The 22,789-nt window shown below is 38.7% G+C and overlaps 1 protein-coding gene across 1 annotated transcript in view; it reads right to left on the reverse strand.

Moving 5' to 3' along the window:
* Positions 1–2,141: 2,141 nt before the first annotated feature.
* Positions 2,142–22,789, reverse strand: part of LOC129408880 (protein Niban 2-like) — a 33,884-nt gene continuing 13,236 nt past the window's right edge. The window contains exons 3-7 of the mRNA XM_055153212.1: positions 11,400–11,530; positions 8,555–8,683; positions 5,112–5,217; positions 4,626–4,793; positions 2,142–2,260 (exon numbers count right to left, since the gene is read on the reverse strand). Coding sequence (XP_055009187.1) covers positions 2,142–2,260; positions 4,626–4,793; positions 5,112–5,217; positions 8,555–8,683; positions 11,400–11,530 — 653 coding nt within the window. The remainder of the gene's footprint in view (positions 2,261–4,625; positions 4,794–5,111; positions 5,218–8,554; positions 8,684–11,399; positions 11,531–22,789) is intronic.

Below are 22,789 nucleotides of genomic sequence, written 5' to 3' on the forward strand. Positions count from 1 at the left end.
GTTGCAGATACGTACATATCTTGATACAGTGAGCTCTCAATTCGATACGATATATATTTTAAATTGATTGATACAGTTCAATACAAAAAAATTGCAAAATTATGCCTGTGATTCTTTGTTGGAGTCTTTGTTAAACCACTTATTGTGCAAAGTTCATGTGAAATACAAACATTTTAATCATCAAAACAGTGAAAATGTCAAATGTGTCACATAAATGAGTTTCCTTCCTCTAAACAAGCAACAAAACTGTGGCTGTAACAAAATAATTTAGTAAAATAAACCAAAAAATACTCTTGGTGATATATCAATATAACAGTCCACAATATCGATACTGTATTATCACATTAAATGTTACAATGTATTGATATTTTGATATTTTTGCACACCCCTAGTGGGTAAAGTAAATAATGTATAAAATATGATAAAGTAATGCTGTGTAATATCCTATATCTAAATCCAGTTGGTTTAAACCTGAAATGCTTCTCTCTGACCTGAATGTTCACTCCCTACACCCCCAGCGCCTACACCAATCCTGAGTCAGTGCTAGTGCAGCCTCTGCAGCTCAGGAGGGAATTCTGGAGGTTCTGAGCTTCACATGAGGCCTGAACATAAACTGAGAATGAGACAAACTTGTATATTAAGTTGTGTGGTCCTCTGTATCTTTAATTTTATTTATTTATTTATTTATTGTTTTTATCTTTATTTTTTAGTACTGCTTTTATGTATTGATTTTATTATTTTTGTTCATTTTATTATTATCATTGTATTTATTTTTCTATTAGTGTCTTTATTAAACATAATTCTCCTGATTTTTTTCTTTTTTTTTTTTTTTTTCTTTTTAAAGTAAAATGTTGCATTGCTGTGTGAAGCACTTTGGAAACTGTTTTGTTTGTAAAATGTGCTATACAAATAAAGCTGGATTGGACTGGATGTCCTTTACCTGCAGGTGGAGACTCTGGCAGCCCAGGTTCTGTTTGTGACTGAAGTCCATTTTTAAAACCACTAAGAGTGTTTTGATGATGATTTTTGAAAATACTTGTACATACACACATTGCTATCTCATATTTGATATCATGGTTTAATTTAGGGTCGTGCAAATAACTACATTTAAAATCATGATTTCTATGATACATAAAAGTTGTAATTGAAAATACAATTAATCAACAAAGCCACTTTTCTAATCTACAGTAGATGAAAATATCACTAATAATTGATATCAGGTGTATGCTTCCTCTACAAGTTTAGTTTGACAGTAGAAGTAATCATTTTAAATAACTGAGACTTAAATTATGATATAAATAATTGTAATCTTTTCCAGAATAAAACATAATTTGGCATGTTCCCACATTACCGCTCCTCACAGCTTTGACCTGTGTCTCGATGACATCAGACCTCAGAGACAAAAGCCTGAGTGTGTGATGATGCACTGTGAGTGTTTACCTGCACAGCTCGTTTATTACAGAGGACACATGTGATTATGTGATTATAGGCAAGTCTGAAGAGAAAGCACCAGCACTAAACTCTGTCACGCTGTAATTACGTGCGCGTGAGTGTGTGTGTTTGAGTGTGTGTGTGTGTGTTTGTGCCCTCTGGAATGTGACCTCACTTTGAAGAGCTGCAGAAATCAAGGTTCCTCTGAGGTGACGCACTGTTCAGATTATATTCAACTGTGCTAATGAGAAGGCACACAAGGGGGCGCCACTGTGTCTCACCTGGGAAATTACATACCGCTTAAAGGTACGGTTAGTAGCTTGAGCTGTTTCTGTTTTAAAAAGGGAACTACTGTATAATCACAACTGAACTTGTGTTGTCAGAGTCATAAACTGCAGATAGAGACATATCCAAGTTTGTCTCATTCTCACTTTATGGACAGAACATGGCTCATCAGAACCTCCAGAATTCCCTCCCTGAGCTGCAGAGGCTGCACTAGCACTGACTCAGGATTTGGTGCAGGTGCTGGGGTTTAGGGAGAGACCATTCTGATCAGACAGAGACCTTTTAGGTTTAAACCAATTGGATTTCAGAATTAAAATCAGTTTAGGATAGTTCTTTTTCAAATCCAAGGATGCAACACCACCACATTACCAGTATTACTCTGCTAGACAGATTATATGATTATGATGTGTTTGGTTAATAATGAGTCAGTCTTTAATGGCACCTGAACGTGCTGGTATGTGATTTGTGAGCAGTGGTGAAGGAATGGCCAGTATGTTGTTGATGCGTTGTGTCATGGTAACCGTGGTTTGCTGTTTTTTCAGGCCTGACGGAGAATGAGAGGCATGTTCTGAGCTGGCACTGCTTTTATTTACCAGTCCAGTGATGTAACACTGGACTGGTAAATAAAAGGTTTACCAGAGGGGCAACACGAGCTCTCCAGCAGACAAGGAAGGTCTGTGTTTATACTTTATGCTAAAATTGGATTTTATGGTGTAAGGGCATTTGAAATATGAAGAGTCTCATTCATTTAACTGTGTCACTAAAGCAATAACTATTTGTTAACTAAATGTGATAATAGCAATTGTTAGCCATAGAACAATAAAATTTAACACTAAACAAAAATTGCCTAGTTAAGAAGTATTCATGATGAATATGGGTGGAGGTTCAACCTAAAACACTTCTGTTCCTTCCTATTACAGTTTGCTTCTGTTATAAAAACAGGGCTAGCTACCATTTCCTCTCAGTAAATCACCTTTCAAGCTATTTAGACTGTGTAGTCCCTTTCCCTCCTCTTCAGCCTGTTATAGCTGCAGCAGAACCTTCAGCTTCCTCAGTCTCTCCATCTGTGCATCATCCTGTCCACTGTCCATCTCCCAGTGGAACATCAGCATTTCTCACTTTGACTGCAATGGATTAATCAGTGATTGAATATCATAACAATAGTGTTTTCACCACAAAGAGGAATTCTCATGATATTTGTAACTTCACAAACTCATGAGAATCCATCTTGGCTCCCGCTGGTGCAACTGAGTCCAGCCACAAGTGGGTCGGAGACAGCATCAAAACACACACACACACACACATATCAATCTGCCCACAGCCAGGTTATGAATATCTAACTGCACCAAGCCTGTTGCTGAAATGAAATAAAGGTACAGACCTCCCTTGCTGTAGCTCAACCAGGAATACCAAGTATAATTTCAATTTATAACTTATCAAAGATTACTGACACCATGTTTCAAGTTTCTTTCACTTCCATTGCCTGATAGGAGAGTCAAAAGTATCAAAAATCAGATACTAATTCAATACGGAAACTAGTATCAAGACTAGAAACTCATTTGAGCAGGTATTGATATTAAAAAAGTCAGAGGACAGAAATGAAGCTTTCCTGAATATCTTTAGAACAGGGGTCGGGAACCTTTCTGACTCAAAGAGCCATGAAAGCAAAATATTTGGTAATTTATTTCAGTGAGAGCCATATAATATATTTTAAGACTAAATTCAACTAAATGTGAGTATAATAAGCCTCTGAATTTATTCTTTTAAATAATGTTGTTATAATACTGACCATTAATGCGACTTCTGGTGCTACATGGACTTGCTGGTGGCTTTGTAGTCCAGTTGGTACTTGGTGAGGTTAAGATAAATATATAGATATAGTCCAGACGCCATCTCATACGGACCCGGACTAGGGTCAGACCGCTGTTCCCAATGTTCCTCCAATTGTGAAGGGAATCTATGTTCCCTGTTAACACAGCGGGCCGTCCTCATCTCAAGTTATCGCCATGAACTCATAAAACAGCAGCATGTAGCCTAGAACAACAGCGCTGCCCCTCAGGATGTAGCTGGGGGTCCAGTGTTGGTCAGATCGGTCCAAGGTTCCATCCTCCATGTCCTGGTTCCAGACGGGGGCGAGCAAGACCAGCGCGCAAAGGACTGGGTCCGAGTGCTTCAGTGCCGTCATCTGCGCGCTGGTTCCATGTGGGGAAAGCGAGAATGCGCTGTGGACTATGGGTCCGGGCGGGCTGCTCCGGTCCTCCGCGCTCAAGAACCGCAGCTGGTTCCGAGGTGGTGCAAAGGATCCAGACAGAAGTGTGAATCTCGTTTGGTTCCTTATATATACACTAATGCACATTTTTCAAGGTATTTGTACTGTAATGAAATAAATGCTACAGGTTTGAATCTAATCCAGCTGCGCCCAGAGGCTCGGTGTAGTTATGGCAGCGCTCGATGGAGGATTTATGCGGGTTGATGTAAACGAAAACTTTTTTGAAAACGATGCTGTGAGCAAGATATTATTTTGGAAAATGGAGGGAGGGAAATATTCATTTCTCAAAATACCCGGCTATGTGTAAACGCAGCCTAAAACAAGTGAGAATATTTTATGTTTTATCTGCGAGCCAGATGCAATCATCAGAAGAGCCATACCTGGCTCGCAAGTGATACGTTCCCGACCCCTGCTTTAGAATGATCTTGAGCTGTATCAGAACAACTATAAGAGCACATAGACTAGTATACACACATGGACAGTATGGACCCTACTGAACCACTGCGGGATGTACACACATATAAGACCACATGCGAAAAGAAAAGAAAGTGCTACCATTTAATGCTGAAAATCCCATTCTGTTCAGTTTTTCACATTTAGTGTTGTGTCTTATATAAATCTGAAATGAAATGACCGTTACCGTTGTTGGCGTGGCGCACACAGTCCTGCAGCACGGCGCTCCACTTGCTGTGCTCCTTGTCGGTGAGTACACAGAAGTAGTGGTGACGGGCGTACGGGTGCCACAGGATCAGGGTGTACTGGGTCACAGTCTTTATGAAGGGAGAGTTGCTGGCTTTGGCCTTCACCCCTGGAAATATAACGCACAAGAAGAGAACATTTAGGGTCCTATCACAGAGCCCTGTGGGACCCCTGGACATGCAAGTGTGTGAGGTATCTTGCCCCACAAAGCTGGTACAGATCACAGTTTTGATTGTATCTCCAAAAGAAAACAGACAAATTTACCCACTAAACCCAAATTTGAGAGTTCAATCCCCACTACTGAAACTGTGCTGTTTTTGGGCAAGACGCTTCACTCATCTTGCCTGGTATTTGTAAGATGCATGCATGATTATAGGGATTCGTTATTTTATCGGGTCTGTGAATGTTGTTTTTTTTTTTGTTTTACCTGGGAGACTCTTGTCCATGAGCTCCAGATATTCCTCCAGTGAGGTCAGCACTTTGTAGCCCGCACAGTTGATGCTGACTTTGGGCTGCAGTCCGTGATCACAGACCTGCTCAAGACAAACACACATTAGGCCACATTTAGACTGCAGGGCTTAACACTCAATTCAGATTTTTTTGTGAAATATGACTTTTTTGCGAGGTCGTTCACATTTCCAATTAAATGCGTCTTGTATGTGATCTCCAGTGTGAACTTTAAATGCCCCAAAAGTGTCCCACGTGAGCATTGGAGAACACGACGACGTCACACACAATGAGCGTACTCAGTGTTTGTGGAAGTCCGTGTGAGTTGTGTGGTCCCCTGTGTCTTTTATTTATTTAATTTATTTTTAATGTATTTCATTGGCTTTATTTATTTATTGGTATTCTATGGTTTTGCTCTTATTTTATTTTACTGCTTTTATTATTTTAAGACTAGTATGATTAAATGTGAGAGTTTATTTTATCATTTTATTATTGTTGTTATTATTATGTTTTGTGCAGCAGTTTGGAAACTGTTAGTTTGTGAAATCAGGTTTGACTACCCCAAATTTAAGATTTTTTAAAGACCTTTTTAAGACCACTTAAATGAAAATTAAGACCAACACTGCACCCAATATGTGGGCGAAAAACTCCAGATCCAATTCTAATCATGACCAACCAACTACAGGTACTATACCTAGAATCTAAGAGCCACAGTGGATTAAACCTACACTTTCCCATGATCCATCCAGTGTCTTCTTCCACTGTATTGATTGTTTACTCACTGCCGCTGGCACCAGAAACCAAAGTATTGTTTGTGAATACAAATTAGAAGTTTATTCTCATTACATGACTTCATGTTGTTGTTGTTTCGTCCTCATTTCATTTAAACATTGCACTGCAGCCAGGTTGAGTTTACAAAAATATAAGCTAATGAAATTTAAGACCTTTATCCTCCTAAGGCCCAAGAGGTTTTTTTACATACATTTTTAATTTCTCTTTGCTATTTGGGATTATTGGAACCTAATTAGAATAAAAACTAAGTATCAGATTTTTATATTGTGTACTTTTGGAGAAAATTGATGTCCACATATGTGGACTCTTGGTCCGAATCTCCATAAAACACAAGAAAGTCCCCTTTGAGTAATGGAAAGAAAAACTCTTTTCTTTTTTTTTTTTTTCCTGACTGATTTTGAATGTATTAAAAACACATACATGACATTAGAGCATTCTGCAATCATTGCCATCAAATCTCTGTCTAGTTCTGACCGTAGTCTCGTGGGGTCCCGTCATGTCTGTCTAGATCAGTTTCATCCTGATGCTGATACTCTGCAATGTTTGGGGTCAATGGAGTTGCCTTCCAGCAAATTCCACATCCTGCACAACAAATTTAGGATAAAATATATGTATTTTATATTTTATTTATGTATTTACTTATGAATGTATTTATTTATGTATTTATATTTATTTTTAGTTATAAAAATATATGTATTGTGTAAATAATACTAAATTAAATTAATGATAATAAATACATAAATAATACTAAAAGAAAAATAATAACGATTACCCTGTTTGGACACTTTTTCTTGGTTTGGCTTGGTTCTGGTGTTGGCTCGCCCAAATCTTCTGAGCTATCAGTGTCAATCTTTTGAGTTTGACAGTGATATTTGCATGTGCGGGATGAACCTGTCGCTGTCTCTGCCCCTGTTTCTGTCCCTGACCATGAACCTGTCAACGAGTGTTGTTAATTTGCATTTGCTACCAGTTCTTCATGTAGCCCTGAGGCCCTAACTACATCAAATCTAAATATATACTGGGTCTTGGCTAACCATTATCTGCAACACACAAACGTTTAGGTCTGCTGTACTGAGTGGGCTCAGGATTGGGGTCCTCATCTTCACTGCTGCTTTGCTCCTGTGATGGTTTTTGGTAATTTTCATCCATGATATGATCATCATTGTCAGACAAGTCCAAATCCAAGTTCTCTCCATCAAGTAACCCAAGTAGCTCTAATGCTCTTTGTACAGAAAAACATAACCGTAACCCTAACCAGATGAAATGTCATTTATGTATGTAGTTATGCATTATTTATATCAGTGGTACAGTGTACAGTGTTTTAGCTGCATCAGAGTTAGCTGTAAATTAGTAAGTAAGTGAACTAACATTTTTTACTACCGTATTAGATTTTCAACATTTTCAAGCCAACTAATCTATGTATATATGTATGTATTTAGTGATTTGATTGTTATTTATTTCACTGGGACAATGTACAGATTTTTAGTTGCAACAGAGATAGCTTTTTTCTTATTGTACAAATGTGAATGTGGATTAGGATTTTAGTGTTTTCAAGGAGCTTCAGTCCCTAAGTACACATATGTGTACATCATGTTACCTCACATACTAAGTTGATATTTTTACAATATTTTGTTCAAATTTGCATGTCATGACAGATGTACAACACTTTCATAAATATCTAAATCAGAATAAGCCATAAAATATGAGAGCATCTCTAACCTGATCGATGTTTGTGTATGGAGGTGCCACTTGAATATTACCATGTGTTCGCCGCTATATTGAATTTGGACAATAGTAAGTTAGGCTCTTCTGACACTACTGGATGGCAGAGTCACTGCCCACACATGTGTCTTATAACACCCCCAGTTCATCACTGAACATGACTGTGGACATAAGAGGTAAAAAGTGCTGTCCACGTATGTGGACACTAAGCCCTAAGAGGTTATGAAAAAAAATAAGACTTGGACAACATAATTTAAGACGTTTTAAGGCCTTAATTCAGGAACATGAAATGTAAGACCTTTTTTAAGACTTTTAAGACCCCGCAGCTATCCTGGAAATGTGCTATAGAAATAAAATGGATTGGACTGGAAGTAGCCTAAACATGGACGCGAGCACTGAGCACCTGGAGATTTCAAAGTTGCTGTCATGCTTTATGGAGAAGATTGAGAAGAAGAAGGACGAGGTTTTTGGCCATGGCGTTTTGTGGGGCAGTGGTAGCAACGTCCATAAAAAGGAACATGTGGGTGCAGAGTCGCAGCCAAGAGTGGTGGGACTGTGATGTGCTTCGCCACTTCACTGACACGGAGTTCAGACATAATTTTGGTATGACGAGGAGAACGTTTGTGTACATTTGTGAGTGTGTAGGTGGGATGAATGTGACCTGACCGTTCAGACTGAAGTAGCACGTCAAAAGATTAGATATGTATCGGTATTAGGAGCACATATCCTAAGTGTCCTGGGTCACATTTGAAAAAAACAGATCTGTGTCATTCAGACTGTCATTAAAAGATCAGATACAGGTCACATTAGGATGAAAAAATCTGATTTGTGTCACTTGAGGCTGCAGTCTGAACTTGGCCGTAGATACATGGTGTTAGTATGCGTCAGTAGTTCTTGTGTAGGTCATACTGTTTTGCTCTCATAGAAGTCGATGGTGTAGGAGTTTGGGATGGACACATATCTGGTCCTCCACTTCCTGTTCTCCTCCAGATACTGCAGCAGGCTCCCCGAGAAGATGGTCTTCCCCGCCAGAGGGTCCTGCAGCCCAAAAATACAAGTTATATTTCTGTATCAAAATATGACATTAATTTCAACCAATTGTACCTGTACTGTTGTTGTGTCCCTGGGCAAAGCACTTCACCTATTGCCTGTAATCATCCTGCCAATCATCCTAAATATTTGATTATGTAGTTTTGATTTCTAAATTCCTTTGACACTATAGTAGTAGATGTAATGTAGTAGTAGTAGTTAGTAGTCATAGTACAGACCACTCGTTAAAGTACAAGTTGTAATAACAGTAGTAGTAAAAGGAGTAGTGTGGTGGTAAAAGCAGTAGTAGTAGAAGTACATTCCATTGGATTGAAAACTAATGCATTTACGATGGATTCTGATTAAATACTTTGTTCCAGTTCACAGTTCATTAATATTGATCCTAAAAATCCATAGTAGACCATATACTTTGTGATGCACTGTACTTCCTGCCTGCGCCCATATTCAGATGTGTTCATGTGTGAAGTCTGGCCCACTTTAGGGACAGTAAAGCCAGACTGAACCAGGACGTCCTGTTTGTGCATTATCAAAGAGGAAACCGTCCATCAGTGGAGCCAAAATGGATGGAGCCGTACAGACCCGATACGAGTCCACTATCACTGTACATTGTTCTCCCTGATTTTCAGTTCACCGATACAGAAATAAAGTATTCCTGAATAGCTTCAGAATGATCTTGAGCTGTACCAGAACAAGTATAAGAGCACATAAACTAGTATACACCCATGGACACTATGAAACCTACTGCACCACTGAGGGATTACAGACATATAAAACACATGGGAATAAAAAAGAAAGTACTACCATTTAATGCTGAAAATCACATTCTGTTCTCTAAAGAAAGTGTTTTTTCATGATCATTGTGGTATTGGAATCAGTATTGAGTATCAGGTCACAGTTATACAAGTGTCTCCATGGCCGAGCACCAAAGTCCATCTGTGACATGTTAGTGTCATATGAACATCTCACACTCTGAGGAGCTCAGGGACCGACCTCCTGCTGGTGCCCAGAGTCACGACTAAACAAGGGGAGTCAGAGTTTCAGGTTCATGCAGCTAAAACCTGGAACAGTCTGAACATGTGAGACAGACTCTTCTGTGACGCTGTTTAAATCCAGACTCAAAACTTTTCTGTTTAACTGTGCATAAAACTGAAAGGTTTTCATTCCACACTCTTCTCTCCAATTTATGTCTCTCTTTTTTTAATTTTAATCTTCATGATTATTTATGTTTTGATTTGTTTTTATTATGATTTTAATGTATTTCTTATTCTGTAAAGCACTTTGAATTACTTTGTGTACGAATTGTGCTATACAAATAAACTTGCCTTGCCTTGCCTTACAGTTATTATTTTAGCTTTTAGATTATATTGTGACCAATTATTGATTAACTCAAAAAAAAAAAATCATAAAAAAGTTCAATATTAATTGTATATTATATAGACTAATGACTAGAGGTGTGCAAAAATACAGAAATATTGATCATATTGTTTAATGGGATGATACAGTATGGATATCGTGGGCTGCTGTATCGATATATATCGAGTATGTTTTGGTATACATTTATAAAATTATCTTGTTAAAGTGCTTCAGTTGTGTTGCTTGTTCAGAGGAAGGAAATGTGTTTATGCAACACATTTGACATTTTCACTGTTTTGTTGATTAAAATGGTTTTTTATTCATATTAAGTTTACACAAGAAGTGGTTTAACAAAGATTTTTAGTATCACAGCCATGATTTAGCCTTTATTTTTTATTTAACTATATCAAATCAATTTGAAATATATATGGTATTGAATCATATCAAATCAAAAGATCGCTGTATCAAGATGCGTATCATATCATGGCCTGCGTACATTATCAACATACATATCATATCTGCAGCTTCTTAATGATACCAGCCCTACTCATGACACAGAGCAGCAAGCTTTTAAGGCTTTATTTCTTGACACTTTGGCTACGTTCAGACTGCAGGGCTTAACGCTCAATTCTAATTTTTTTGTGAAACCGATTTTTTTGCGAGGTCATTTACATTTCCAATTAAATGTGACTTCTATGTGATCTCCAGTGAACTTTAAACATGCACTGTGACGTCACGTACAGAGAGTGTGCTCAGTGTTTACGGAAGTCACCTAAACGCTGGGCTTGTCTCCTAAAATGCAGTTCAGTTCTTGGTAAAATGGACAGGTTACACACACCCACGGCCGCTTGGTTTGTTTGAGTGTTCAGCCTCTTTGTATTTGGCTCTCTTGTTGATATTGACGCCAGGACCAAGCTCGGCCATTTCTTTGGCAATCATTTCAAACACCGCCCTGTTCTGATAAGACCTCCAATTTGGCCTGAAATATTTATTAACTCGCTAACCTCACTTTCCCTCCACTGACTAGACTTCGAGCCTGATGTGTAGGTGGATGAATGTGACCTGACCGTTCAGACTGAAGTCACATGTCAAAAGATATGGATATGTATATGGTTTTAGGAGCACATATCCAAGTGGTCTGGGTCACATTTGAAAAAAATTGGATCTGTGTGGTTCAGAAAAATTGATTTCCGTCACTTCCGACAGCAGTCTGAACGTAGCCTTTGATGATTATGTATGCCATCTTTAAGGAATACTTTTATTTTCAAGTTGATACAAGTGCCAAAATGGTTAAAAAGTGTTTCTTTTCCTTTGTATGCAGTGAATATAGAATGCAGTCATGTTTACTTGCCTTCCTGTGCAGTAGTTGGGCCTGGGTCCCTCCGGTCCCTTCGATCTCGGCCCTCACACTGTTGAACAGGGCCACAGAGTACTGCTTCTCATAGATGCTGCTAAAGTCACTCATCACCGCCCGCGTACGCCCTGAAATACACAAACACACACACAAGGTAGGTAACTTCATTAATACCCAGTTAACATTGGTTTACAGTTGGCTTTCATAATAAGTTGTCTACATACAATAATTACAGACAGATACACATAAAAACATTGCTCCTAAGGACTAAGTGTTTTAAAAAAGCTACGACAAACATAAAACAAAACCTGTGTCTCCAGAGCCTTCACCTGAAGATAGAGGACACATAAATACAAGTGTATCTCATTCTCAGTTTATGGACAGAACAGGCCTCATGTGAAGCTCAGAACCTTCAGGCTGCACTAGCACTGACTCAGGATTGTCTGCACGGATCTATCTTCTTGTAGATTAGCAAACTAATGCGAACCCGCACACAGTAAGGATTTGTTTTTTTCAGGCTACTTCTTTAGCAATAAAAATACACATAATTAAATAAATGTTAGATATTTTCATCTAATGCTATAATGTGAGACAATTCCATCTCCATGGAGACGAGCAGGTGGCAGCTGACTGGAAAAGTTACGTGGATGGTTATTTCAATTCCAAAGATAACCCTGACTCTGATATTTTTACATTTGCATCCTTAACACCACTTTTGGACTACTTATCGTGCCCTGATATTCAAAATGTGCAAATGTAGAACAGACAGTAAAACATCTCAGTGTGCAGAGGCCTGTTAGAATGCTATGCAAAGTGTGAAATAAAAATGGAAAAACAGAGGGCTTACATTTAACACAGTGATATATTTATTAGCTCATGTTAAAGATAAATCATATTACACTATTTTCTGATCTCTGTTCTAATGGAGTTTCCTCATCACAAACAGACCTGGACTTGTGTTTTGTTTCATTCACACATGTTCACCACACAAACCTGCATATTTCGGCTGAGTTCACCTTTTGATGTTATATGGTAATACAGAAAGTGCTCCAGTGTGTTTTTAAACTCAGTGGAGTTTGGATAGTTTCAGTTTCAGGCTTGATACCTTGAAAAGTATCGTTTCATGACATCACGAGGTGGAACAGAGCATGGAGAGGAGAACATGAGGAGATGTAGACAGACAGACAGATGTCGACAAACATGTGTGAATGAAACAAAACACAACTCCAGGTCTGTTTGTGAGGAGGAAACAGCATTGAAACATGGCTTAAAACTCACAAGAGTGAATTTTGCGTAATACAGGAACTTTTAAGTGCATTAATAAAAGCCTTTTCTTTTTATGTTTTAAAAAGAGCGAGTCCAATGTGCATTCATGAAAATAAAATGACTGAATGAATCCAGAGTCTCAAAAGGCACTCAAAAATGCTCAGTTTGATTTTGCCTGGTAAAACTCCAAACTTCTCCTGTATAGTTTTTTCACCTATAAACTATCGCAGGATTCTGTGTAGGGCAGGGATCTCCAACCTTTTGCCCCAGCTGAGCTACCTTTACAAAATGAAAATGCAGGAGAGCTACTCCTTTCAGTGGTTGCAAGAAACTGATTCAATATAAGAGGCAAGTCTTAGATATACAGTTAGATGCTAGAGATGTAACAATAACCAAAATATCGTGATATCGTATCGTCAAAGTTCTCACAATAATATCGTGGACCATCACAATATATTGAATTACAAGTCTCTGCTTAAATTAAAACACAGAGGGAACTACATAGACCATGATCCTTTGCTCCATTTCAGTGCAGACTACAAGAACAAATAACAGTTCTAAGCACTTTTAAGTCTTAGTTCTTTAGATTCAATCTTGTTAAGGCATTTTAAGAGGAAACAGTAGCACATTAGACAACTAAATATCGTACTGTAAGATGTATATCGTGTGAATATCGTACAGAGAGATTTGGATATTGTTACATCCCTAATCGTGAGCTTCCCCACCATATCATGAGCTTTCCCACGATATCACAATAAATATCGTACTGTGAGGTTGATGATATCGTATCGTGAGACATGGATATTGTTACACATTAAACCATTATCCATTTATTAGTGCACAAAGTTCAAAATAACACATTTACAATGATAATTTATCAAATTTGAGTTATTCTGTACAATATGTACAATTCAGAAATCCTTTGGTGAGCTGCTTGTATGGGAGTGGAGAGCTACTGGTACCTCCCGAGCTACAGGTTGGAGACCCGTGGTGTAGGGTGACCAGATTTTCATGATCAAAAAAATGGGACTTCCCTGGTTTGTGGTGGTTGGTAATCATAAAACTGTGAATCAAATGTATAATTAACTTTTCTGCACTCGGCCCATTCATGATGAACATGTGAGTCAGTATAGTCACATTTTCTTGGTGTTTTGGTCATTTTAAGCAGCTTTTCTGTATTTTACTTAAACAAATTATAATTTATGCTGCTTTTTACTGTTGGCTGGGATAAGATTTGTCAAAAATAGAGACACCTGGGGCATTTCTTGTATAAAACTGGGACAAATCACTAGTTTTGGATAAATCTGCTGGTACAGGGGACAAAGGCTCAAAACTGGGGACATCTGGTCACCCTAATTCTGTGGTCAAGCTGGTTTCCCACGCAACCCATGGATGTAATTATACAAAGTGCTACGAACCAGGAGGTAAGGCTGGTGTGCTGTTATTGTTAGCAGTGGCGTGACAAGAAAACCCTGCTCTGGACTCTGAAAAATGTGAAATGCACTTATAAACTCATCGCGGTGAATAATTCGGATGCTCAGAATGCATTCGGAATAACTTTGGACCAAACTGCAAACTGTTAGAAATGGTACATTGCCTTCATTTGTGCATTTCCAAACTCAACTTCGCTGGTGTGATTGTGCGCGGTCAGCAGTAGTGATGTGGACGCGGGACATTTTTGAACGGACCACAGGAAAAAGCAAAGAGAGGAAACAGCTGAGAGGACAGAGCGGGGCACAGGACACCGGACAGGATACAGGAGAGGAGGATGGGACGGGAGACAGGAGAGGTGGAGACGGGGGAGGACTTATTAAAACGTCCAATGAAAACAAACATTTTACTAATTCAACGTCTTTGCAAATACGACGGTGCTGACTCAGGACTGCTTCAGCAAATTACTGTGAGACTCTGGATAAGCTCCTGATCAAAACAAACCAAGAAAAACAAAAGTTAAAGCGGCTGGAGTCCTGATGGATTTTCTTCTCAGTAACCCTAATTGACCATAACTTCTCTTTTCCCAGTAGAAATGAGTCAGCTGTGTACTCTCTGTGTGTAATTCTAATAAAAATTTGCCCTCTGAGAAAGAGGAAGTGCTCTGTTAGCATGTTAATGTATACTGGCCTTACTTTACTTTTGATTGCTGCAAACAGTTTAAAATAAATTGGTAACACTTTATATTAACTACACCTTATTTAGCCTTAATAAAGCATGAACAAAGACTTATTTAATAATGATTCACACTTAGTAACTACTTAATTACTACCTTAATTAGCACTTGCACTTGATTTGCCTGTGCTGTAAATAGTTACTCATAATTATTTCATACTTAATTACTCATGGACTAACCATTTGAGCATTTATTAATCATTAGTAAGACATGAGAGAATGATTTACTAATAATACAATGCAATGATCATTCAGGCAGCTGTTATCTGTTAGTTAAGTCTTTTTGAGAGCTTTTCTAAAGTGAAGATGAATTATTCTTTATTAAGCATTTACTAAGCATTATTAATTAAATCTTTGTTCATTATTAATTAAGTCTTTGTTCATTATTAATTAAGTCTTTGTTCATGCTTTATTAAGGCTAAGTAAGGTGTAGTTATTATAAAGTTACCAATAAATTTGATCTGTTTTTCACATTTTGAAAGCTTAAAGATCCCGTATTACACAAAATGGACTCTTGTGAGTGTGAAGCCGTGTTTAATGCTCTTACCTCCTCAAAAACATAACTGGAGTTGTGTTATGTTTCACTCACACATGTTTGTCTACATCTCTGTCTGTCTATCTACATCTCAAAAGCTCAAAATGCTCTGTTCCACCTTGTGATGTCATGAAGTTAAATGGTAAATGGTCAAATGGTTTTAATATATTGCTTTTCCACCTTCAAGGCACTCAAAGCTCTTTACAACAAGGAACCAACAAGGCTACGTTTACATGAGGATGGTCTGAACAGAAGACACAAAAGTGGTGTTGCGTCTTCACTTTTTATTCTGCGTTTAGACGAGGGTTTTCAGGAGGAAATCTGCGTGCATACGATGATGCAAAAGTGTGTGGAATTGGACTGTGTATGTTTGTAAAAAATTGATTCAGTGATATATTGTGATACTTCATTGCACAATTCTCGAATCGATTCAAAATGCATCCGACTCGATTTTTTAAATAATATTTTTCACAAAAATTCATTAGTTACATTCACTGTTCTCATGATTTAAAAAAATAATAATACATTATATTTCATACAATTGTGTTCTCTTGAAAGTGTAGTTGACTCTATTATTAGAAGTAATTATTGATAAATCGCAATATATCATCCACTGATTTAGTATCGGGATATATTGAATCGTGACATGAGAATCATGATATGTATCGTATTGTCAGACTCAAGGCAATGCACACCCCTAACTTAAAGCAGCAAGGGCGTCTTTGGACATACGGAAGTTTTCACGCCACGTATTTTCATCAGCTCCTCCTTCCACAAAGTCGTCCCATCATCGACTGGTTCTCCAGGTCTCGTCCATATCCGCCTGATTCGCGAGACCAACTGGTGCATCCAGAATTGGACAGAGGTGATTGCAGATCCTTCTCTGTTCACTAATAGTATCTCTGCAGATTCTCTACATTTGCTGGGACATTTGTTTCTGTGTACTGTATGTAGGGATGTAACCAGAGTTGGGGAGTAACAGATTACATGTAGCGTTACGTAATCAGAGTACAATTTATGAGTAACTGTATTCAGTTACAGTTACTGTTTCAGTGAGTGGTAATTGGATTATAGTTAAAATAAATGGATTACACGGCGGTATTTTCCTGTTTACACATTTTGGGATAATCCGGGACAAAAACCAGGACTAAACAAGGACTAAAACTAGGACTATACCAGGACTAAACCAGGTCTAAACCAGGACTAAACCAGGACTAAACCAGGACCAAAACCAGGACTAAACCAGGACTAAACCAGTTTAAACCATGTCTAAACCAGTTTAAACCATGTCTAAACCAGGATTAAACCAGGACTAGACAAGGACTAGACAAGGACTAAAACAAGGACTAAAACCAGGACTAAATCAGGACTAAACCAGGACTAAACCAGATCTAAAAGCAGGACTAAACAGAACTAAACTAGGAGTAAAACCAGGTCTAAACAATAATAGTAGGGTGGATGTAATTTAAAGGAGCAGTGATCTCATATAGAAATAATTTCTCTATCAATAATATTTTTAATCTGGTTAAGGAAAGACTGGGCTTTTTATCGTCTATATGTAGACAAAACATCTTATGTTAAGGATATCCTAGTCTTTACTTCTCTACAGCAAACAAAAGTCTGTTCATGGAGACTTGGGCTCAACAGACAATTTGAAGAGAACAAACAAGGATTTTCAGGATGTGGTTGCTACAGTTATGTCGTTTTAAAAAGCATGACAATATCAAGTAATCCAAAGTATTCATACTCATATTCATATACGTTACTCACTTTAAGTAATTTAGTGGATTACATTACAAACTACATTTTGGGGTATGTAATCTGTAATCTGTAGGGGAATACATTTTAAAAGTCACCTTCCCAACACTGGATGTAACAATAATCAAAATATCATGATATGGAATCATAAAAACTCTCACAATAATATCGTGGGGTGTCAAAATATATCGAATTACAAGTTCCTTTGCTTAAATGTATTGTTTTATAGTAGCAACATCTTATAAACATAGAGAACTACATATCCCATGATTCTTTTCAGTGCAGACAACATGAAGAGATATGTTTTTTACTTAAATTCTTGGGATTATGACAGTAACAATTCGCACCAAATCTTGTCAAGGTATTTTAAAAGCAAAAAGTGACCTATCTACAATTATATTAGCCCCTCCAAAATGTTGCAATAAATATCAGACCACAAGATGCATATCGTGAAAAATATTGTACCGAGAGATTTGGTTATCGTTACATCCCTAACTGTATGCGACTTGAGCACATATGACCAGAGTTTTGTGTCTTGGGCCGTCACCGTCTAAACGAAAGGCACTTCCAATAAAATATTTTGTCGTTTTTTACCCACATGTGTTCTTGTGTAAACAGGCCCTAAGTGTCTTGCCATGGACACAACAACAGTGTTCATCTGTGGGAGCTGGAAACACACCGCCAACTTGTGGGTCAGTGGATCTGACCACTCAACCAATGTTTTTTTTTTTATGCTGAGATCAGGATTCAAACCGCCAGCCTTCGGATCAGTGGGCAAACACTCTACCAACTGAGCTACTATTAACAACTCCGTTAACAGCTCCTTTTATCTTTTGTTCAGACCGGCAATTCCAGACCTGAAATTATCCAAATCAGTCTAGTGAAAGTGAGTTTAAAAACACACTGGAACACTTCCTGTATTACCACATGACATCATAAAGTGGAACAGAGTGTTGTCTGTTTGAGCGGAGAACTCCTAAATGTGCAGGGTTTGTGTGTTAAACATGTGTGAATGAAACAAAACACAACTCCAGGTCTGTTTGTGATGAAGAAACAATATTATAAGACACATCAGAACCAACAGCCTCTTCAGCCTCTTCAGCCTCTGCTCCCTGTCTCTTCCCCACCAGTGTTCAATGTTGACTTAGCTGCAATATTTTGGTCTCAGAAAATGTTTGTGTAGAGTTTTCAATGGTATTCCTAAAATGTCTTATAATAACCAAGCCTACTTTTTATACGCAGAATCACTCACTGCTTGTTTTTTATGTATATTGTTAAAGCAACACCATGTACCTTTCTGGAGGTGGCACGATTCTAGAGAAAGAGAAAGAAAGCCCCTTAACACTGACTGTCATAAGTATGTGACAAAGATATAAGTTGAGATAGAGGCTGCATTCCCGCAGTGCTGGTTAGAGCATATGCAGGACCTTCCTAGGAACCTTTGGCAAGCACTTGTTTCTAGTTGTCACAAATTTGCAACATACTCAAATTTCAATTTATTTATTTTTTTGTTATAGTCAAATTAATATTCTCTTAGTTTACCCACTACTTAAAGGCAAAAACACACACAAAACTTTAAAAAAAAAAAAAAAAACATCTGTATAAATTCAAGCATTAAGGGGTTAAACAGCCTGATTCATCAGCCGGTTTCACTTTGTGGAAACCATCTGGCCTCGCAGCATTAGGATTCATTTACTTGACAGTAGGCGGGTACCTTTTTATTTAACGCTCAGTGGTGTCCAAGTATTCGCTGATTGACCGGTGCTCGGTCTACAACTTCTAGGGTTCTTGCAAACCAACTAGTGTATTGTGATTCCTGACCTAGTCGCTGGAGAGAAAAGAACTGAGTGGAGGCACTAGGTGGCGCCAGCCTGGCTAAGCCAAAACCATAATATGGAACATTCTCCATGGATAATAGATAGATGGATCGGTTTCTATGGCAAACTGTGGAATAATTTTAGCCAAAGGAACAACATTACAATGGAAACAAGCGGCAGGCATCATCCAGGCCAAATAAGAGTCAGGTTTGTGGAGGTCAGGGCTGGGTGTCATTAACAAGTGCCGATACGATACGTACCTCGATACCATAGACTGTATAAAAGAAGTGGACTAAGTGAGTGTGACATCACCCATAGTGTTCAACATCGCTCAAATGAGGCTCACGATGCTCAAAATAGTGAAAAAAAAAAAAAAATTCAGGATCATGTGTCGTGGGTTAATATGAACATTTTAAGACCAAAATGATGAGGCTCACTGCAGCTGTTACAGAGAGAGGAGCCACAAGATCCTAATGTAAATCAATTGGAGCCAGAGTCAGAAGGAGCCGGAAGAGCCTCCTGAAGAACTTCCTATTTGGCAAGCAACAGCTAATGTTTTGTCCACTCATATATATACGGCCTATGTTCGTTACATAGGCCACGATACAATATGTATCTCAATACAGTGAGCTTTCGATTCGATACAATATATTTCAATTCAATTCGATACGGTTCAGTGAAAATAAAGGCTAAATCATGGCTGTGATACTAAAAGTCTTTGTTAAACCACTTCTTGTGCAAAGTTCATTTGAAACACAAAACATTTTAAATCATAAAAACTAAAAATGTCAAATGTGTTTCCTTCCTCTGAACAAGCAACAAATAATAAAATAAAATATACCAAAACATACTCTTGGCAATATATATCTATATACTGCAGCCCACGATATCGATACTGTATCATCACATTAAACGATACGATATTTTTGCACACCCCTAATGGAGATGCAAGCCTGCTCAGAGAAAGGACACATGTTTTGTTTTGTTTTTTATTGCCTGAGTGGCTTCCATTTCTTTTCCAACTCTTTAAATAACTACCAATAAAACAGTGCACATATACTGCAGTATTTATAGTGCAGTATAGTGCAGTATTTATATTTGTAAGTAAAATGCTACAAGTCCACTCCTTTGACTGCACCTCTCCTCTCTCTCCTCAGACATTAGAGCCTGGCATGTGGTGGAGCAGACCACATGTGTGTGGCTCGGAGCCCAGTGTTCCCACAGAGCAGACACTTTAAGAATGAAGGAGGATATTTTAAAGAGCTCTGACGCACATACACGAGATGACTGCGACCAAACATACATGAGGTCGGGGTTAAAAGGCCTCTGATAAGTCAAGTTTAAACAATCACTGACACAGACGGTACTAGACTTTGGTTAGAGTAAAAAGCTGAACTGAATTAACTACGCCAAAACGGAAACAAGTCTAAACGAAAAGCTTTCCCACAAGATTAAAGACGGGATATTACACTTCTAACACATAAGTCACTCCCCCTTCAGAGCTCTATCACAACACAATCGCCGTGCATCAAAATCAAATCAATCAAACTACTGCACATCGCATCAGGTTTGTGAAGTTGTATTGTTTTGTATCCTGCTTTTGTATATTTACGGAGAATTATCGTGTCGGAGCATGTGGGCTGAGATAACCATACAGAGGGTTCGAATAGGGCCCAGGGGAGATCGCTAGATTAGTCAAACGTGCACAGATGACATCTAAAACCTCAGGCATGTTTTTGAAGAGGGAATAATGTTATAACATAAAATGCTCCACAAAACCAAAGCCAAACAACATGTGCTAGTGCTAAAGAACGCCTTGGTTTACACAGGGCCCACTAGAGCGAAGTTGTGTACCGCTACTAGTGTCCACAGTGATCCAAAAGTTCTTCTCCTTGAGCTCTCTTCTGACCCAAACAAAGAGCGTGTGTCTGGATCACTAAGTTCTAACATCTCCACAGTCCACATGAGCAGAGGAACACCGAGAAGATCACACGCCATCGCCATCTGCATCCAGCCACAGACGACCACAACAAACAAGAGACGACCACAAGCTTCCAAAGAGACCCAGACCTTCCCCCTCCCCAGACTCTTCACCCAACTCAGTCAATGTTAATCATACAGCACGGATCTAATGACACTGGTCAAAATGGCACTGCTTTCATTTCAAAGTGACTATGGACCTGCGAGTCTCCGTGAAATGTTCTTGCTTTGCTTGGAATGTTCCATAGTATGCCTTTAAACGTATCTATCCCCATGAAGATAAGAAAGTGGCACCACCAGATGAAGTAGCAGGTCAAAGCTGTGGAGAGGTGACCTCTCATGTTTTTTGGTTGTTTGTTTCGTGTGCTGAACCCCTCAAACAAAAAAGTTAAATCTACACAGAACACCTTTATGGAACTGTAAATAAGTTTTGTGAAATTAGACATTGTAATTGGCTGAGCAATACAGAAGGGTCTGGAACTGGATCAGAGAGAATTAAATGTGTATCTTGTGTCTCTCAAATGCAGAAGACATCTCCTCTCCAAAATTCATTCAGATCAAAATCTATAACTTTTTTTTTGTACATGATATTTTCAATTATTGATTCTGCAAAAATAAGCAAGTTTCTCAGTCCTGTGTGTTCAGAGTTTCAGAGTAGTTTCAGTGTAGTTAGCTCCTCCCTGCAGGTAAATATAAGGCAATGTCCACCAGCATCTGGCTAGAACAGAAGAAGCAGCTTGGATGAGCCGTGAAATGTATTCAACCAAAATAAACTTTTGTCCAGCTGACAAATTGAATTCCTCCTTTTGCCATGGATTTTACCTGGACGACTGGGGGATTTTTCACACTTCTCAGTTAGAACTGGGTATCATTAAGAAGTTGCCGATACGATACATATCTCGATACAGTGAGCTTTTGATTCGATACGATACATTTCCAATGAATTTGATATGGTTCAATAAAAAATAAAAGCTAAATCGTGGCTGTGATGATGAAAGTCTTTGTTAAAGCACTTTGTGTACAAAGTTCATATGAAACACAAACATTTTAATCATCAAAACAGTGAAAATGTCAAATGTGTCAAATGTTTCCTTCCACTAAATAAACACCAAAAATGTATCGCTGTAACAAAATAATATGTGATATATAGATACTGCAGCCCACGATATTGATACTGTATCATCACATTAAACAGTACGATTTATCGACCGAGAGTACTGCACAGGTCCATTTTTAGAGACCTGCACCCGCTCGGACCCGTTAACATTCCACCTGTTATCGCCCGTGCCCGTGATAACCCAGGATAACCCAGGACTAACCCAGGACTAAGACACTCCTGTGTAGACCGTTGCGTGACCGCAGGCGAAAGGACCGATGCAGAACTCTGCGCTGCACGGAGGTAAATGCAGCCGTCACTCGATCATGCTTTGCGGATGCCCTGCTCAGGGTTCTCTCTCTCTTAAGTCCGCGGGTACCCGACCTGGTGCAGGACTCTAACCCGAGCGGCCACAGTGAAAGCTGGAGAGATGGCGGCGGGCACAGCCAAATGTTACTTTTCCCACGCTACAGACGCTATATCCACATGACAACCAAGGTGCATGTGCATCTGCGCAACAAGCGCATCATTGGAGAGATCAGTGCCGCTGGAAATATTGTAACTGGGGTGTGGGGGAGGGGGTGCGGTATCATCGCATACCGCCGTGTTGAGCTGCTATACCACACCGCAGGAGAAACCCCCTAACCACGACAGCCCTGACCCCTATTCTCGGTCCTATATGTTGTTTTTTTCCTCCCTTTTTCTGTGTAAGCAGCCATGCTTTTGACACAAACCTAGGTGAAAATGAGCTTTAGCGCTACAACCTGGC

Source organism: Boleophthalmus pectinirostris, unplaced genomic scaffold (genome assembly GCF_026225935.1).
Source record: "Boleophthalmus pectinirostris isolate CB_2022bp ecotype Guang Dong unplaced genomic scaffold, ASM2622593v1 HiC_scaffold_18, whole genome shotgun sequence".
Lineage (NCBI taxonomy): Eukaryota > Metazoa > Chordata > Actinopteri > Gobiiformes > Gobiidae > Boleophthalmus > Boleophthalmus pectinirostris.